The 18,504-nt window shown below is 45.8% G+C and overlaps 1 protein-coding gene across 1 annotated transcript; it reads left to right on the forward strand.

Annotated features, from left to right (window-relative positions):
• Positions 1–7,023: 7,023 nt before the first annotated feature.
• On the forward strand, positions 7,024–9,904 carry RASD2 (RASD family member 2). The gene is made up of 2 exons (XM_077807557.1): positions 7,024–7,294; positions 9,021–9,904. Exons 1-2 carry the CDS (start codon positions 7,024–7,026, stop codon positions 9,548–9,550), a joined length of 801 nt encoding a protein of 266 aa, XP_077663683.1. The 3' UTR covers positions 9,551–9,904.
• The last annotated feature ends 8,600 nt before the right edge of the window (positions 9,905–18,504 follow it).

The following is an 18,504-nucleotide window of genomic DNA, read 5'->3' on the forward strand; positions in this document are numbered from 1 at the left end:
CCTGCACAGCATCTGGGGCCAGGCCAGACCCACCCCCAGATTTCTCCATCTGGATCCCCCACTGAGCCCACCCTCAGACTCCCTCCCACTGCTGAGCCTCAACCACCTTCACCTGGACCCCCCTGCAGAGTCCCATTACCATTGCACCCAGAACCCCCCAATAAGCCCCTGTGCATCCAGATTTCCCCCCCCCCCCGCACCAGGATCCACCGCTGAGCCACCTGCACCCAGATTGTCCCACACAGAACCCTCTCAGCCCACACCTGGATCCCCCCACATTAAGCCCCTGCACACTTGGATCCTCCCTTGCTGAGTCTGCCTGCCCACACAGAGGGGCAGGGCCCTGGGGTGTTTCTGGGGCAGGCCACGTCCTTGTGCTGTGTCAGGGTTGGGTGCAGCCTCACTGCTGAATACGTGTCCCGGGGGGGGAACTGCACAGTGATGGCCCACCTCTGTGCAGCCAATGGCCAGTGCTCCCCAATGCCATGCTGGAGCCTCCACATTTATATGATAAATAAAATTTGCAGAATTTTAAAATATTGTGCACAGAATTTTAATTTTTTTGGCACAATTTTTAAAATTTTTTGGCACAGAATGCCATCAGGAATACCACATGCACATTCAGCAGTGGGTGGGTATGACCAGCAGTCCTCTTCCTAGGAAGCGATTAGTCATTCGTAGAGCTAAGGGGTGTGGCTAAGGAGGGAGGTGGTTACAAATCAGGGCTGCCAGCAGCAGTAATGCTGATATGCAGTCTATGGAGAAAGTGGTCTTGTTGCAGCAAGAAGAGGTCAGGAATCCAAACATGAGAAAGCAGGCGGGACCACAGCTTTTAGAGGGGAAATTAGCACTGTCTCTGGGTTGATCTAGAGCAAAATGAAGTTGCAAGCCACTTAACATTTGTAGCCTGATTTGTAGTTCTAGATCAAAACCAACAAGCGTTCCTAACAACTGCAAAGTGTCTTGGGGCAGGGGATGCTATATCTCAAAAGAATCATAGAAATTAGGAACAGAAAATCTCTATTTGGTTAACCGCTCAGTCCATCTCTGTTTAGCAGGAAACATTGGAAGGGGAAAATAGTGCTTTTAAAAAGTTCATGAGTTTTCAGAGCATAAAATATAATAGGAGTAAAAAGTCTCTCTCACACACGATCACAGATATACACACAGGTCTCTTGTGGAAAGAAAAAGAATTTGCAATCTGGAATGTGAAAGAATTTTGTGTTTAAAAAAAAAAAAGCCCTTCAATAAACATAAGATCCCACCCCCTTGGCAACTCTTCTTCCACTGTCTCTGACTTAAAGGGAGGAGTGAGCCAATTATCGGTGAGTTCTGCAGAAGGAAAACCTGCAACTTACTAGCTGCTGGGGGAGAGAGACAGTGAGAGAGGCAGGGAGGAAGAATCAATAGACAAATTCTAAAATGTAAAGAAAAAGCAAAGCATTTTAAAACAAATCTCAGATGAGGTGGGGAAATCTATTTTATCTGCCAGGATTTTTTGCAGTGCAAGAGTGAGGGTGTACTTTCAAACCTGCTATAATAAGAAACTCCCAGGCCCCCCTCTTAACCCCTAATTTGCTTCCCCCTCTTTATTTCACAGGGTCTACATAAAAGCACTGTGGGTCAGCTGAATGCACACACTAGCCTTGACAGCTAGGTGTCGCACCAGAGGCCACTTCCATGCAAATGAGTCTACGAATTACAAGTTGCAAGACAAGAAAGTGTGTGGGAGACCTCGTGAACTGAGACTACCAGGAGAAGAGCAAACCTCTTCAGAGGGCAAAAACTACTTCTGGTACACAGAGCCTACTTTGGATCATGTCAATCTTCTGACCCAATAAAGATCACCCATGGGGAACCAGCCCCTGGAGCGCTCTGGTCTTTCCCAGTCCAGCTAAGGTCCAAAGTGGTGGAGAAGAGCCCAGCTCAGTGACTTGGGATCCAGAAAGGAGCAGCAGGAGCAGCAGCCTCTGAAAGCCATCAAGACAGCTTCATCTACTGCACTAAGATTCAGGACTTCTCCTCCAAACAAAGAAAGGTAAGGGAGAGGCACTGAACTTGAAATTAAAGCAATAGAAAGGAAGAAAAACACCCTGCAGAAATTATATCAGTGTGCATGAAAATGAAAGGTACTCCAGGATTTTCTAATCAATGACAGGTCTGTAATGTACAGTTTGGTTTGCTTCTGCCTATGTCTCTTTTAGCCAGATGCAATAAATCATTTAGGACTAGTATAGAGAGAGAGATACTGTAACTGGTGACTGTAAACAGTGGCATCTCAGAATGTTTTTATGTATGGTCAGTGGTAGGGAGCATACTGGATGCAGTAATACTCAGCATTTGGGTATTGAAAGCTAACATGTAAAAGCTCCAGGCAGCAGGTTTTTTATCTTCATTATGTTTTTTCTGTAACTGGTGCATAGGATCAGACTTTTCACCACCTCACTGGAATTTTGGCATAATCTCTTCAGTGCACGTGTGGATTTGCAAAGGCAGATGCATTATAATGTAGTCTTAAATTTGCAAAAACAGCATTGTCTAATGATTAGAGCAAGGGGCTGGAGTCAGGAGACTTTGGTTTTAATGCTTACCTTGTCACTGGCTCACGGTGTGACCTTAGACCAGTCGCTTTCTCTCTCTGTGCCCTGGTTTCACAGAGATAGGGATAGTTTTAAATTTACCTACCTTTTGTGAAACAGTTTAAAATCATTGGACAGAAGGTGCTCTAAAATTGCAAAATAGTATAAATCAGGTGTTTTGTTACCCTCAAGTCAGTGCAGGAAGTTAAAGACAGAGCAGGGAACAAATCTATTTTTAAACCTTTAATAAACTTGAAGGAAGAGTCATAGATTCAAACCAGCTGGTGGTGTGTGTTTGTCCTCTTCTGATTGATTTTTACTTTATTTAGTAAATAACCATGTGGTCTCTTTCTGTTTCCTCCTTACTACCTTTAATCTTTCCGGTGTATGGCTCCCTGTACCCCGCAAGGGGCTTGAACTTGGTCTCTTTCTCTGAGTAAGAGAGGAGAAAGATTTGAGTCAGAGAGAAGCTGTGATGATTTGAAGAGCGTGAAAGACAAATGAAGGTTCCAGGTTATGCCGCACCCTGCAAGTCAGGTGCACAGGGGAGGCAATGAAATGAATAACAGCTACAGGAATTAGAAGTGCTGAAAGGATCTATTTACTGTGCACTAGACCAAAGGCAGGCTGCAGAGCATGGGAGCTCCCTTAAAGGAATAATCTGACAAACAGAACCTCTCAATGGCACCATAAGGTGACATTTTAAATGAATATTGGGTGTGATGGGGGAGATCTGTTTCCAGTTGTCACTTCCCCTAACCTCTCCTGTGCACAAACATCCCTCAGTCAAAGCCTCATAAAATGACCACATGGGTGTGTGTGTGAGCACATGCACAATAAGGGTTTGCCCTGCTCAGGTTGGCAGGCAGTGTAGCCTAGTGACTGGAATTTGGGGAACTCTGAGAGCCAGGAGACTTGGGTTCTGTTCCCCACTTTGCTACTGACTTGTCTGACCTTGGTCAAGTCACTGAGCCGCTCTGTGCCTCATTCTCTCCCTCTCGGTAAAATGGGGATGATAGTACTTTTCTCTCAGGAGTACACTGAAGGAAAAATTAACAAAAAGTGCTTTGAAATCTCTGGATTGAAGGTGCTGTGGAGATGCAAAAGGGGTATTGATTTATTGTATTTTTCATGGCCAGTGCGTCTTTGAGAGGAAGGAGAAAAGTTGGAGCTGCCCCAGCCTGTGTGTATGGGAATTAGAGAAGGCCCGTATGTTTTAGGATTGCTCCTAACTGTGCACTCTCCCATGCTTCATCAAGCTTGTTAATTGGCCCAAGCCATAAGGCTCCCACCAGTTCCCAAGAGAGACTGTTCTGCAGATTCTCTGCCCCGATTGTTAGGATGAATATGAGAGAAAAATTCCTAAAAGTCCTGTGCTAGGCAGAATGGACAGAAAGTGGATTATTTTTATTTTCAGTGGAGGAATGTGTGCTGTCCCCTTTTGGAAGAGAACAGACAGAGAGTTGTAGGTGACTTGTTATCAATAAAGTGATGTGACAAATCCAGAGCAGTGTGAAAAGCCTGCACGTGTAAAACGAAACTGACAACGTGTGTATGCTCCCAACCAGACCCAAAACTAAAATCATACTCTTCTGCCCCAGTTCAGTTGTTTGCTTCTTGTTCTCAGCATGTTCTGAAGGATTCAGGGTTTATAGGGTTTATATAGGGCCAGTATGAACTTGGGGCCAGCTTTTCAGCTGTACATCATGCACAACTGGGGCCAGATATTCCAGTGCTCAGATCCCAACAAAGAGCTTTGCTGAAAATCTGGCCCTATGTTCTATCACTTCCTTCAGTGCTCAGCTGAGGAGCGTCTGTTTCATCCCCAACCCCATAGAACCCCTGTGGTGGGCCATCTCTCAGAGCTGCTTTATATTATGATCCATTAGATTTGGATAGCCCCAGACTTTGACCACTTTAAAGCTGTTAGCCCAAATGAGTATTTCCTCCACGCACTCAAATATAGAAGAGATGATGCACACGTGCAGCTTGGCATGTCTGTATGATAGATGCAGAATTCTCCTCCCACCCATTGAAATGAGACACTCTCCTGCTTGCTTTCTTGATGGGACTGTATATCTGTGATTTGCTGCTAGTTCACGCAGTTGCCTTTTGGCCAGTATTTATTTATTTATTAGTTTATATTACGGTAGCACCCCAAGGCTGCAGTGAGGATCAGGGCCCTGTCATTCTGGGCACTGTACCAAACACATCAGATAACACCGATAGAGTTCCGTATTTGAAGAATGCTACCGTATTCTAACAGTATTCACCCTGTAGCAGCACAGCTGCAAGACACTGGGCCAGATCCTCAGGTGGTGTAAATCAGCATCACTCCACTGAAGTCAGTGCAATGACACCAGTGTACAACAGCTGAGGATTTGGCCCTATGTACAGCATCAGACCATTATGGCAGGATAATGTCAATCTTTTTTATAAGGATTGTCTGGCAAAACTGATTCTCCTTTTTAAAATACCCCACCTTACTAAACAAAGCTCAGAGAGCACGGGGGGCGGGAGGGGGGACTTCTGCCTAATCCCAAAACAGATCAGTCCCCATCCATTTGGTGCACAGACCCTAGAACCTGCACATCCTAGTGTACAAAGGAGAGTACAAGGGCCAGCGAACACCACTGGATGTCAGTGTTTCTGAGGAAAATTGGTGACTTTGCACTGAGAAGGTACAACCTGTTCCAAATTAGACACAGTCCAAACACAGGGCCGGATCTTGCCAGCCTAGCCTGGCACAGCGCTCACATCGACAGAATTGGACCCATGCTACATGTGCACAATATTACGTCCTGATTTTACTGCCTGATTGTAATTTAGGCTGTAATCCCCTTTGAGTGTAATTTAGATTATAATTTGCCTTTGGGGCAAGCACTGCATTTTCTTTTCTGCTTCTTACAGACCTGAGAATGCTGTCAATGCTCAGTAAATAACCATAACGATGAGTAGTAATGTTCTGCTAGTGCCTTAAGCCACAGCACAAAGCCAGTAGGGATACTGGCTTGGACTTCTTACAGGCTTCTTTATTTACAAAGAATATTTCGTTACTTCTGCTTGGTACTTAACACATGTAAAACATTTTCAGTGATTTTCTTGGCATAAATACCAGATACATAAAGGTTTGGGAGATGAAATTCACATGGGGAAAGGATAGGAATCCAGATCTGTACCCAGAAATAATCTCTCAGTGTATATATAAATACTCAAAACCTATCATTCAGTAAACAACACCTACATTTAATAAACAGCACAGTGGGAACTTGATATTTCTTTCATACGCTCCTAGTAACCAAAATAAACTGTCCAAATGTGTCTGCTATTCTATGACAGCTAGTTTTCCACAGTGTGCCTGTATTTTTCTTTTCTGTGCACAACATATTTGATCTGAAAGATAAAAAATGTCTGTGAAATCCATGTTTTTCTATCAAGATTTCCTGTATCTTTCTGCTGTGTCAAAATGTAATCTCCGGGGTCTGTAGACTCACTTTAGTATTCACCTTGCCCTTTGGTTATATCAGAAAGCTGCCCTCTTCCCCCACAGTCCCTCATTTATCTCAGTACAGCCAAGGACTGCCAGAACCGAGGACTAACATGTGAATGTAAAGAGTGACACATCCATGAAAAACAAAACTAGCATTTCTGCAGCTCCATCCACTACCAGCCATCTTGCTGCAAAGCAGCAGTATTTGAGATGCTAACAGTTTGGGGGTGAGGAGCTCTGGCCTAAGAGATTTGTTGGATAAAAATCTGGTGTCAGAATTTGAAAAAGAACATTTGGGGCCCAAGTCTTTGAAGCTAGTGTCTGATGATGCAATTCTGTGCCTGCAATTACCTGTACCAGCACTTTAGGTCACTTGGACTCTAAGTATCTGATTGATCCTAGAAAGCAGGTACTGTGAGCAGCTCCCATTTAGATACCTAAAGGGAGTGGCTAGATCTTAATGGGAGCTGCTCAGTGCTTCTGGAAACCCGGCTGCTTCATTGAGGTGTCTAAACGAGAACCGAGCTCTTTTGAAAATCAGGCCCCAAATATCTAAGTGGCTTAAATTGTGGGTATGAAACTGGAGTCATGGCTAGAGCCAAGCTGATAAATTAGCCCTCAATGTTTAAATAAAATGGCAAATTGTAGTTCAAAACTTTATGTTCAAATATAAATTTCTTCATTTTGATGTGACTTAGAAAAGAAAATTCTCCTTAAATCAGGCTAAAAAATGAGACCGTTTCCCTCATGTAATTTCCTTATCAAGATTTCCTATATCTGCTAAGCAGACCTGCTAACCAGAACCAAACGCTGTATCTTACATCATGTAGCAATCCACAGTGCTCTTTGAGTTAGCTGTAAGAAAACACAGAGGTCTCTCCACTACAGCCTCACTCTTCTTTCCTTTCTCTCCACCCCTGCCTGCTTTTATTTTGACCCTTTCAGCACCAAGCAATGATGAAGACTGTGTCCAGTGGGAACTGCACCCTGAGCGTGCCAGCCAAGAACTCCTACCGCATGGTGGTGCTGGGAGCCTCCAGAGTGGGCAAGAGCGCCATCGTCTCACGCTTTCTCACTGGCCGCTTTGAGGACCAGTACACTCCCACCATTGAGGATTTTCATCGCAAGGTCTACAACATCCGGGGAGACATGTACCAGCTGGACATCCTGGACACATCTGGGAATCACCCTTTCCCCGCAATGAGGAGGCTTTCTATATTGACAGGTGAGAGGGGTGGGGTGTGAGACAGAAAAGGGTGTCCTACTGAGGGATGGTGGGTCAAGGATCCCAACTGTGGATCTCTGCTTGACAATAATAACCAGGACACCATTCTTTCCTAACAAAGCACTAGTTATGGGAGATAGATAGAGGGAATGATGGGTAATGGGATGGAGCTTGTTATAAAGATGCATCTTTTCCCCAGTGACATTCCCTGACTGGAGCACTCCAGATGTCATCAGGGAGTACATCACTCACCCAGGAATCAACTTGGAGATGTTCAAAAATTTGAGTTGCTTTGCCTAATTTATTCTCCTCCCCTCACCCCCCGTGTATAATACGTATGACTTGTGTTTTTTAACTGCGGTGACAAGTGAATGGTAAAATCAAAATCTCACAGGTATAAAGAACACCAGGAGAAAGAGGAAGTTTATCACCACCATGCACAAGCAATGTAATACAAATGTAAAATATACACTGAGGGATTTAAAAATGACTTGACAAGGTTTTGAAAAAAAATTTTAAACTGGTTCCCTGCTTTTGGACAATTAAAAATTCCAGTGGAATGCATCTCCCTAAAGTCACTCCCTCCACTCTTACTATTTCTGCCTTCTCCTGTAGTCACCCAGAATGAAGTAAACCACATATTAGAAGAATGGTGACCTCATATGGAAAGTGTTGATAAGCTAGGAGTTCCTGTTTTCAGTGGGTGCTGCTGTGCGTGCATCACTTCTGAAAATTAGACTGTGGGTGTGTACATGGCTGAGTATACAGCCAAAGTTCATAGCCCACCTGGGTTAAGTCCTACTTGCCCTACTATCCAGTGAGACCCCCAAGTCTATATTAGGTAGCGCTTGATACCACGATCTGCATCCTACATGATGCAGGTGCCAAACTCCAGGATGTGAGTGGGGGTAAGCTTGGGTCCATGAAAGATCTCTTTCTCAGTTCCATGTAAACTGCACTTAACAGGCTGTTAGTTTGCTTTATCTTATATTTGTACAAGAAAGATTCTCCCAGCATTGTAAGTAGATTGTGCAAATTGTCATTTGCACTTCCTTTTGTACTCTGTTTCTCTTGAGCCAGTGAAATTGTAGCAGAGCACTGGATTCTTGGAAGCTCAAACTCATTTCTCAGATGCTCTGAACAGACTGGCTTGTGGGTCTTGTGGTCAAGTGCTGCTCCTGTTCTTGTATATTGAAAGGGTCGAGGTATCATAGCTACTGTTTTCTGCTCTTAGGAGTTGCTAAACGGGCGGTGTTTTTCAGGAGAAATGATTGGGGGGTGGGGGGGGAGTGAAAACCATGTGTTTTCAACAATCTTCTGACTTAATTCTTCTTCACAGAAGAATTAAGTCAGAAGATTGTTGAAAACACATGGTGCAAATAGGCCACATCAATAAGTCAAATGCAGTCTAGGATAAGACAACAGGATATGACTGAGGAAATACTTTGACCATAAGACGTTTCTACAGCTGTGGGAACAAGGGAGAAGGTAAATCAGAAGGTGACCAGGAACACTCCTTAGAGAGTGTATAGGATCGAAGGAGAAACAAGCAAAGAGGAAGAATGATGGGTGTGTAGGGGGAACGAAATCTATTGTTTTAAATAGAGAGAGTCAAGATAGGTGAGGTAATATCTTTTATTGGACCAACTTCTTTGGTGGAAGGGAAGTAGACTGCTCTGAGATGGATTCTAATAAACAAATCCTCTGGCTTTCTTTTTAATTACAGGGGATGTTTTCATCCTGGTGTTCAGTTTGGATAACAGAGACTCCTTTGATGAGGTCAAGAGGATCCAAAAGCAGATCCTTGAAGTCAAATCCTGCCTGAAGAACAAGACCAAGGAGACAGCTGACCTCCCCATGGTGATTTGTGGCAACAAAAATGATCATAGTGAAATCTACCGCAAGGTGCGCTCAGAGGAAGCAGAGAAGCTTGTCTCCAGCGATGAGAACTGTGCCTACTTCGAAATCTCAGCCAAGAAGAACACGAATGTGGATGAGATGTTCTATGTCCTTTTCAGCATGGCCAAGCTACCTCACGAGATGAGCCCTGCCCTTCACAGGAAAATCTCTGTCCAGTATGGTGACGCCTTCCACCAAAAATCCTTCAGGATGCGCCGGGTCAAGGAGATGGATGCCTATGGCATGGTCTCCCCCTTTGCTCGCCGACCCAGCGTCAACAGTGACTTGAAATACATCAAATCCAAAGTTCTCAGGGAAGGCCAGGCAAGGGAGAGGGAGAAATGCACTATCCAGTGAAGGGGTATCCATCTTTCTGAGTGAAATCATTGTGTTGGTGCAGTGCCTTAAAGTAAAAGGTTTGAGAACAGGTTCATAGCACCCACCTGATGGAGGATGCCCACCATGGCCGTAAGCTTGGCTCTTCCTCAGACCTCCACAGCATCGCTAATGTAAATAGTAAACTTCCAAGCCACCTTATAAACAGTTGAGGAAATCCGAGGTCTGAAAGGTGACTAGCTTCTTCATTTCTTAATTAAGTTTCTTTTTGTTCTTCTCCTGTCTGAAGAACTTGGACTTGTAAAGAAGGATTTGCTTCATGCCTACCCAGAGAATAGGTCAGCAACACAGAGAAGGCATTGCATATATGTAAATAACGAGTAACCCATCATTCAGCCTCTGCTGAGAAAAACAAATGTGTGTCTTTTTTCAAGCACACTTTAAAAATGCTCCAGTTTCCCCATCTTCATCCAACGGATAATGGTATTAACCCAGGCTCCCAGGACTGAGGGTGGACTTGATACATGGGAATGCAATTCTGACTGGCCAGGTAGATGAGCTCTGGTTTGCTGTATCTTAGAAAATCTGGGAGCGATGAAATTTTGCTGTACAAGTGGCAATTTCTAACAGCCATTGACGTAAATGTCACTTTTGTATTATAGCTTTAATCTTGTTTTTGTTTTGTTTTTTCAAGTGAAACCAGATGGCAATTGTGTATTTGAAATGAAAACTGTGTCTGTGTTCTAGACTTGCCAAGTATTTTCAGTTTTAAGGTTACATAATATGTACAGTAATTGAAAGTGAAATTGTTGTACTGTAAAGCCAACACATCTGACTGCTAGCTCTCCTCATGTGTGATTGCTTCTCAAAACAAACACAAATCTGTTACAGGTACTCACTCACTCTGCCCCACCTCTCTATCAGAGCAATGGTTCCTTCCTCATGTCTTTGACAAGAGCTGGACCTGATTTGAATTTTGGCTTGAACCATTATAGAAAGAGGTTTGGACCTTCCTCTGAAATTCAAGGGTGACAGGACGTGGGGAGTTGATTTGGAACCAACTCTGCTTGGAACCATCCCTTCATTCCAGAGTTCTCCTTATTACTGGTGGGGTTTGCCCCTGAACAGAGGATGGGCATAGGTAGCACCACTAAAGTCCCTGACAGCACAGTCCTTGTGCTAGCTCTCTGCACAGTGTGAATTTTGCCACTGTGATTAATTTGGAGTTGAGTCACTCTTTCCCATTCCTCCCTTGCCCTGGTCCCTGGCTGCTCTCTCCCCGTCTTTTCTATTTCAGCATCTCTTGTTTGGTGTGCTGGGGCCCTGTGTGCACTCAGAAAGCCAGATGTATTCCCTTTGATACGAGCATGCCACTCCCATTGACTTAAATGGGAGAAACGCATACATAGCTGTGGGTAGAATCTAGTTCTAAACTGTAAGTAACAACAGTGCATATTTCAGAGTAACAGCCGTGTTAGTCTGTATTCGCAAAAAGAAAAGGAGTACTTGTGGCACCTTAGAGACTAACCAATTTATTTGAGCATGAGCTTTCGTGAGCCACAGCTCACTTCATCAGATGCATACCGTGGAAACTGCAGCAGACTTTATATATACACAGAGAATATGAAACAATACCTCCTCTCACCCCACTGTCCTGCTGGTAATAGCTTATCTAAAGTAATCGTCAGGTTAGGCCATTTCCAGCACAAATCCAGGTTTTCTCACCCTCCACCCCCCCACACAAATTCACTCTCCTGCTGGTGATAGCCCATTCAAAGTGACAACTCTTTACACAATGTGCATGATAATGAAGTTAGGCCATTTCCTGCACAAATCCAGGTTCTCTCACTCCCTCACCCCCCTCCAAAAACCACCCCCATACACACACAAACTCATTCTCCTGCTGGTAATAGCTCATCCAAACTGACCACTCTCCAAGTTTAAATCCAAGTTAAACCAGAACATCGGGGGGGGGGGCCGTAGGAAAAAACAAGAGGAAATAGGCTACCTTGCATAATGACTTAGCCACTCCCAGTCTCTATTTAAGCCTAAATTAATAGTATCCAATTTGCAAATGAATTCCAATTCAGCAGTTTCTCGCTGGAGTCTGGATTTGAAGTTTTTTTGTTGTAAGATAGCGACCTTCATGTCTGTGATTGCGTGACCAGAGAGATTGAAGTGTTCTCCGACTGGTTTATGAATGTTATAATTCTTGACATCTGATTTGTGTCCATGGATGTCAAGAATTATAACATTCATAAACCAGTCGGAGAACACTTCAATCTCTCTGGTCACGCAATCACAGACATGAAGGTCGCTATCTTACAACAAAAAAACTTCAAATCCAGACTCCAGCGAGAAACTGCTGAATTGGAATTCATTTGCAAATTGGATACTATTAATTTAGGCTTAAATAGAGACTGGGAGTGGCTAAGTCATTATGCAAGGTAGCCTATTTCCTCTTGTTTTTTCCTACGCCCCCCCCCCCCCGCCCCAGATGTTCTGGTTTAACTTGGATTTAAACTTGGAGAGTGGTCAGTTTGGATGAGCTATTACCAGCAGGAGAGTGAGTTTGTGTGTGTATGGGGGTGGTTTTTGGAGGGGGGTGAGGGAGTGAGAGAACCTGGATTTGTGCAGGAAATGGCCTAACTTCATTATCATGCACATTGTGTAAAGAGTTGTCACTTTGGATGGGCTATCACCAGCAGGAGAGTGAATTTGTGTGGGGGGGTGGAGGGTGAGAAAACCTGGATTTGTGCTGGAAATGGCCTAACCTGACGATTACTTTAGATAAGCTATTACCAGCAGGACAGTGGGGTGGGAGGAGGTATTGTTTCATATTCTCTGTGTATATATAAAGTCTGCTGCAGTTTCCACGGTATGCATCTGATGAAGTGAGCTGTGGCTCACGAAAGCTCATGCTCAAATAAATTGGTTAGTCTCTAAGGTGCCACAAGTACTCCTTTTCTTTTAACAGTGCATATATTCTTCTCATGAGTGTGTGGTTTTTATATATACACCTCATATCAGCCCTGGCATATTCCAGCCCGCCCCATCCCTCACATACTGCCCCTGTATGTATTCATCTCGCTGTGTCCCGGCTGGAGCTGTGGGCTGAATGGTAGTTCATTCTGCAACTTGACAGGTGACAAAAAATGACAGATATTTGCTAGAAATAGCCTCTGAGAGACCCAATCCTGTCTCCACTTGTCCGTCATTCCATCCTCTCCTTGTATTCAGAGGTAAAACGCACAAGTGTTTGATTCCTGGTACCATGGCAACACCCTATATTATCAAGTCTCTCTCACTCTTTATAAATATGTATACTGTTTATGATTAAACCTGATTGATTTATTAGCAGTGTCCTGCCTGATTTTGCTTTTAGCAGGAGTAATTAGGAAGGCAGTAGGGTTTTTATGTAAGGTGTCAGGTGATTTTTGAACAGGGGGCTTCAGCTGAAGTCTTAGAAAAGGATTCTCTTTTCCTGACGGGAGCATACATTTAAAGGGATTTTCATAGCCCTTTCAGACTTCATTGACCTGCTTGGAACAGAACATTTTATTTTCTCCAGAAGGCTCCCGCTACATACATCCATCCCTGACAGAGCTCTGAGGATGCCATAATTTTTGGCAGCTCCTGAGAAGGGGTTGGGTTGTTTGGGTCACAGGCCGTGGTGCTATGCTACAAGCACAAATGAAAGGAGGCCCGTATCTCCTCCAGAGCACAGGCAGCTAGCTATGCTCCCCACATTGCTCACGGTGCAGGGAGCCAGCCGCTCTCTCCCTCCTCTCATGAACTGAAAACACTGTCCACCCCTTCTTGGATTAGATGCGAGCTCTGTGAAGGAAAATTGTCCTCTGACCCACCATTAGAACTGTGAAAATAACTGATTTTTTGTTTGGTTGGTTTGGTTCTCTGGCAGTTCTGAAAAATCAAAAAAAAAGGTAATCAGAATTTACAGCGTATTGAAAAAAAATTGGAAATTTCATTTCTGGTCAAATGAAACGTTTCACAACCTGAAACAAAATGTCAGGTTAATTTTATTTAATTTATTTATTTATTTATGCGTGGGGGCGGGAGGAGGAACGTATTTTTAGCCTTTTGTTTTGTAAGCAGGGTCTGAATGTACTCTCCCCTGACAGCTAGCTCGGGAGAGGGAGAGACTTCAGGAGCAAACTGTATTTACATGAACACACCCACTCTGCGTAGGTATCTAGCAGACAGGAGTTGTGTAGCTCCAAATAATCAGCTTTGTCTGATGCTGGGTTACAAATCACTTTAGTATTGAATGCAGGGGTAGAGAAATGTTATCAATGTTATCTTCATTGTATGACTAAAGGGGAGCAGAACTGTGCTGAGCTTGTCCAATTGAGTGGCCATCCTCAGCTGAAAGGAACTTGCTAAGCCAGGGGCTCAAATGCCAGACCTCTGTGAAAGTCAGAGGGGTGGGGACAGGTGTTCCCAGCCGGAGGTGTGGACTCTTCCTAACGGTCCCTAATCTGGTTTAACCTGATCCTTCCCACTGTTCAAAGGTAGAGCTAAACAGACTTCATTAGGAGCCTTTTGTTATGTTAAAGAGCTCAAATGAGAGCTGAAATCACTTGGGGGGCGCAATGTTTCTGTCCAGCCTGCAATCACTAAGAGACTAATGTGTAGAGGTCACAACAGAGAGGCAGGTGGTAGCAGAAGGTGACTGACAGCCAGCGAATGAGCGGCTGGTGAGGCAGTGAGCAGAATGAGTGGCTGGTGAGGCAACAAGTGGCTGGCGAAGCAGCCAGATGGTGAGGAACTGCGGCTGGCGAAGCATACAGCTCACTTCATTGGATGCATCCGCTGTAGCTCACGAAAGCTTATGCTCAAATAAATTGGTTAGTCTCTAAGGTGCCACAAGTACTCCTTTTCTTCTAACCATCAGGCTCTTGGCTAAAAGGAAGGCATGCACCACAGTCACTACCACCTGCTCCTCCTCAATTTTGTGACTAGTGCCGAAATCTCCTTGTGAATCTAGCCTGACAAATCAAAATGGTTTGTTTCAATAATTTCAAAGGCACGATCTACAGCTGTATTTAGGTTGGGGCCAGCTGCCCACGCTGGGCCTCTTGGCAGCTTTCGGGGTGGTTGAGTCTGTGCTGTTGCCTTGGCGTTCCCAGGAATGTTGCTGATGTGTGTGTGGAATTGCTCTCCATTGGTCTGAATCACACCTGGAAGGCAGGAGTCATTGGATGCTGATAAACAGTGAGTCCGATCACAGCTATTATGATTTCATATTTGTCCAGTGCCCATAGTGTGCAAGGCACTTTACAGACTAGTAAAAGGGGAGGGGGCTGTCCTGGCGGCGCTTACAGCCTTAGATAAGGAGACATAATGTAGGGAAAGATGTCCAGATAGTAAGGGGCATGGGAGGAGGGTAAGGTGACAGCAGTCAGACATAGGTGAGGTTTTTCGCAAGAGTGGGTGGGTGAGATTCTCTGGCCTGCGTTGTGCAGGAGGTCAGACTAGATGATCATAATGGTCCCTTCTGACCTTAGTATCTATGAATCTATGTGACTGCTTTGGTAGGTTCTCCCTGCTTGATGAAGGGCTACTAATGTTTGTTAGTTGCCGATGTTGCTAGGCCAAAGTATGTGTGGGAGGTTTGTTTGGGGAGGTGTGGGAAAGATGCTGAGGGAGAGGTGGGTGTGAGAAGGGAGAAGTGAAAGGGCATGGATGGGATGAAGTCACACAAATTGATTCCGAGCTGGTTCTTGTAAAGAGCTGCAGGCCTGGGTTATTTCAAGACCTTGTCTGTGGGCCGCCTCTGGATGGGTATCTGACACTAGTTGCCATCTAGGAGCTCAGCCGTTACACCCACGGCCGGTCACTGATAGAGGTGTTGCTGAGGCATCTGCTGGGAACTGACACTTTTTTCCCTTTGGTATCCTCCTCAGTTTGTCCTTCTGCACCTATAAGAACCATCTGAAAGTGCTTCTTTTTGCTTTTTTCTTCAGTTTTAAGCTCTGTTAACCCTTGCATAGGCCCCACCCCTCCATCACTTTTCTGGGATTGGAGACGGGCCAGAGATGCTTTAGAAATTAAATCATTGTAGTAACCCACCTAGCTGTGGAATTAGATGAAAAGGTTTCCTTGAAACAGGTCTAAAGTGGGATATAATTTTCCCCCTGGTTTCCATAATGACTGTCTCTTCTCTCAGTTCACAGTGACAACAAAAAGTTTGCAGTGGTTGAGGTATACAAAGGCTGATCTACACCAGTTCCTGTATATATTGCCTCTTAGTCCTCATGGGAACGTAATGTCAACCCTTCAGAAACCAGGACAAGGGGCCAGCCCCCATAACATACCTTCACTGATGATACTTCCAGCAAGACACATATCGAGAAGCAGGGTGCAACTGCTGTTCTATATAAGATATCAACTTCCATGCAATAACTATAAGACATGGTGCAGGGATATTTGATCTAGCCATGTTGCAGGCCAACAAAGTGGATGGATTTTAGCATTATTGTCCCATCTTTGGGGCCCAAGCACCAGACTCCCTCACTCCCTACAGAATTGCCATCTGGTGGGTTCAGGGGATGAGGCCTTCCTCCAGGAAACATTTGATGCAACTGGGGGGAAAGATCATTACGCCATCAGCCCAGATCCTCTCCTTATTTCCCTCCCACACACACAGTCACAGGCTGATCCCAGCATTTGGCCTATGCAATGGCTATTGGATACTGCTTTACTAGACGGTTATTGACAATGTAGACTGGGAGTTAGGGCACAAAAATGATTATGGGGCTGCTACAGAGAGTGACTTTTATAAGGATTATGGAAAGGCTGAAAGAGCTAAATATGTACATCTTAGGCAAACAATCTCTAAGGGAGGTGATGGTATGAAAACTTGCTACAAGTAGTTGAAACGTGTAGACAAATCAAGAAGAGAAGTTATTTATGGTTGGAAGGGAGCCGTTGCTGCGAACGATCTCCAATGGCACAGATGGCTTCAACCTCCATGATGAGAGGGTGAGCGTCCTGGCTTACGCGGATGACCTGGTCCTGACCGTGGACGACCCAGAGAGCCTCCAAGGTATGCTAGATGCCACCAGTCGAACTGTCGACTGGATGGGGCTCCGCTTCAATGCAAAGAAGCGTGCAACTCTCCACATTGACGGCAGCAAAAGGGACTCGGTGCACACGATGGGGTTCCAGATCCTGGGCGAGCCTGTCATCCCCCTGGCAGAGGGACCTTGGCACGCCGACGGGTTTCCATGTCTGGCAGACACCCAAGGACACCATCCAGGAGATCTTGCAGGATGCTGCCAAGATTGACGTCTCCCTGCTAGCACCGTGGCAGAAGATAAACACTTTGAACACCTTCCTGATCCCGCGCATCCCATTCGTCCTAAGGGGATCTGCCGTGGCGAAGGTACCCCTCAACAAGGCAGACAAGATCGTCCGGCAGCTGGTGAAGAAGTGGCTGTTCCTTCCCTAGAGAGCCAGCAACGAGCTGGTCTACGTCACCCACAGGCATGGTGGTGCCAATGTCCCCCACATGGGCAACCTGTGTGACATCGCGGAGATCACCCACGCCTTCCGCCTGCTGACGTGTCCCGACGCCATGGTAAGGAACATCGCGACAAATGCCCTCCATGACGCAACAAAGAAGCGGATCAGCAGAGCCCCCTCCAACCAAGACATCGCCATCTTCCTGAGCAGTTCCCTGGATGGCGAATTTGGACGGGACAGGCGCGACATCGCTTTGCTGTGGTCCCACGCTCGCAATGCCACATGTCGCCTGGGGAAGCGCATCGGCTGCCTCTGGGAGTGGTGCGAGGAGCACCAGGAGCTGGGAGTTCCTGGTGCCACAGATCAGGTCCACTGACAACACCATCATCACCCAAAGCACCAGGGGCCTGCTGGAGAGGACCCTGAAGGCAGCCATTCACTCACTGTACATGGAAACCCTGAAGCGTAAACTAGACCAGGGTAAAACCTTCAAACTGACCATTAAGTGGGACGCCAACAACCACTTCCTCGCCAGGGGCAGCTTCACCCGTTTTGCCAACTGGTGGTTCATCCACCATGCCCGGCTCAACTGCGTCCCGCTCAACGGAGCCGTCCACCACGGGAACCAAGACAAGCGTTGCAGGAAATGGGGCTACTCTAATTAGACCCTGCCCCACGTCCTCTACAGCTGTAAGCCCCACTCCAGAGCCTGGCAGCTGCACCACAATACCATCCAGAACCGCCTGGTGAAAGCCATCGCATCGTGCCTCGGGGAGGTCGTCGTGAACTGTGCCATCCCCGGTACCGACAGCCAGTTGTGACCTGACATGGTAGTCACCGACGAGGCCCAGAAAAAGATCATCCTCGTCAACGTCATGGTCTCCTTTGAGAACAGGACCTCAGCCATCCGCGAAGCCCGAGCTCGTAAGCTGGAAAAATACGCCCACCCCCCTCCCCCTGGCTGACACCCTGAGAGCGAAGGGCTACGAGGTGCAGATGGATGCCCTGATCGTTGGAGCCCTGGGCGGTTGGGACTCCTACAACGAGCGTGTGCTGTGGACCCGTGGGATCGGTCGACACTACGCACGGCTCATGCGGCACCTCATGGTCTCGGACACCATCCGATGGTCCAGGGACATCTACATCGAACACATCACCGGCCACCGACAGTACCAGGAGATGTGAGCGGGTACGACATCGTGCATCAACTATGAGAAAGGGACCGAGAGACTTTTTCCATTGGACCACATGAACTGGAGCCATAAACTCACTGAACATTAAATGTCACCAAATGAGGGTAACTCCATCCTCATCGTCATATCCACTCATTATACTCCACACCTGAACATAACCATTATATGAACAACATACCCCCATATCTCAATGTCTGTACTTTGACCCGTTAACCTTTTACCCCCAATCGGGGAGATTGCAGATTATGTATTCCTTACGCCACCTTGTTCCTAAACCGAATTCGCACCCCTTGA

The sequence above is a fragment of the Eretmochelys imbricata genome, chromosome 1, assembly GCF_965152235.1.
Source record: "Eretmochelys imbricata isolate rEreImb1 chromosome 1, rEreImb1.hap1, whole genome shotgun sequence".
NCBI classification, from domain to species: domain Eukaryota; kingdom Metazoa; phylum Chordata; order Testudines; family Cheloniidae; genus Eretmochelys; species Eretmochelys imbricata.

Coding starts and splice junctions, on each gene's coding strand:
- RASD2 (XM_077807557.1), top strand. CDS start 7,024: ATGATGAAGACTGTGTCCAGTGGGAACTGCACCCTGAGCGTGCCAGCC. Junction 7,295..9,020: donor GAGGCTTTCTATATTGACAG/GTGAGAGGGGTG, acceptor TTTTAATTACAG/GGGATGTTTTCATCCTGGTG.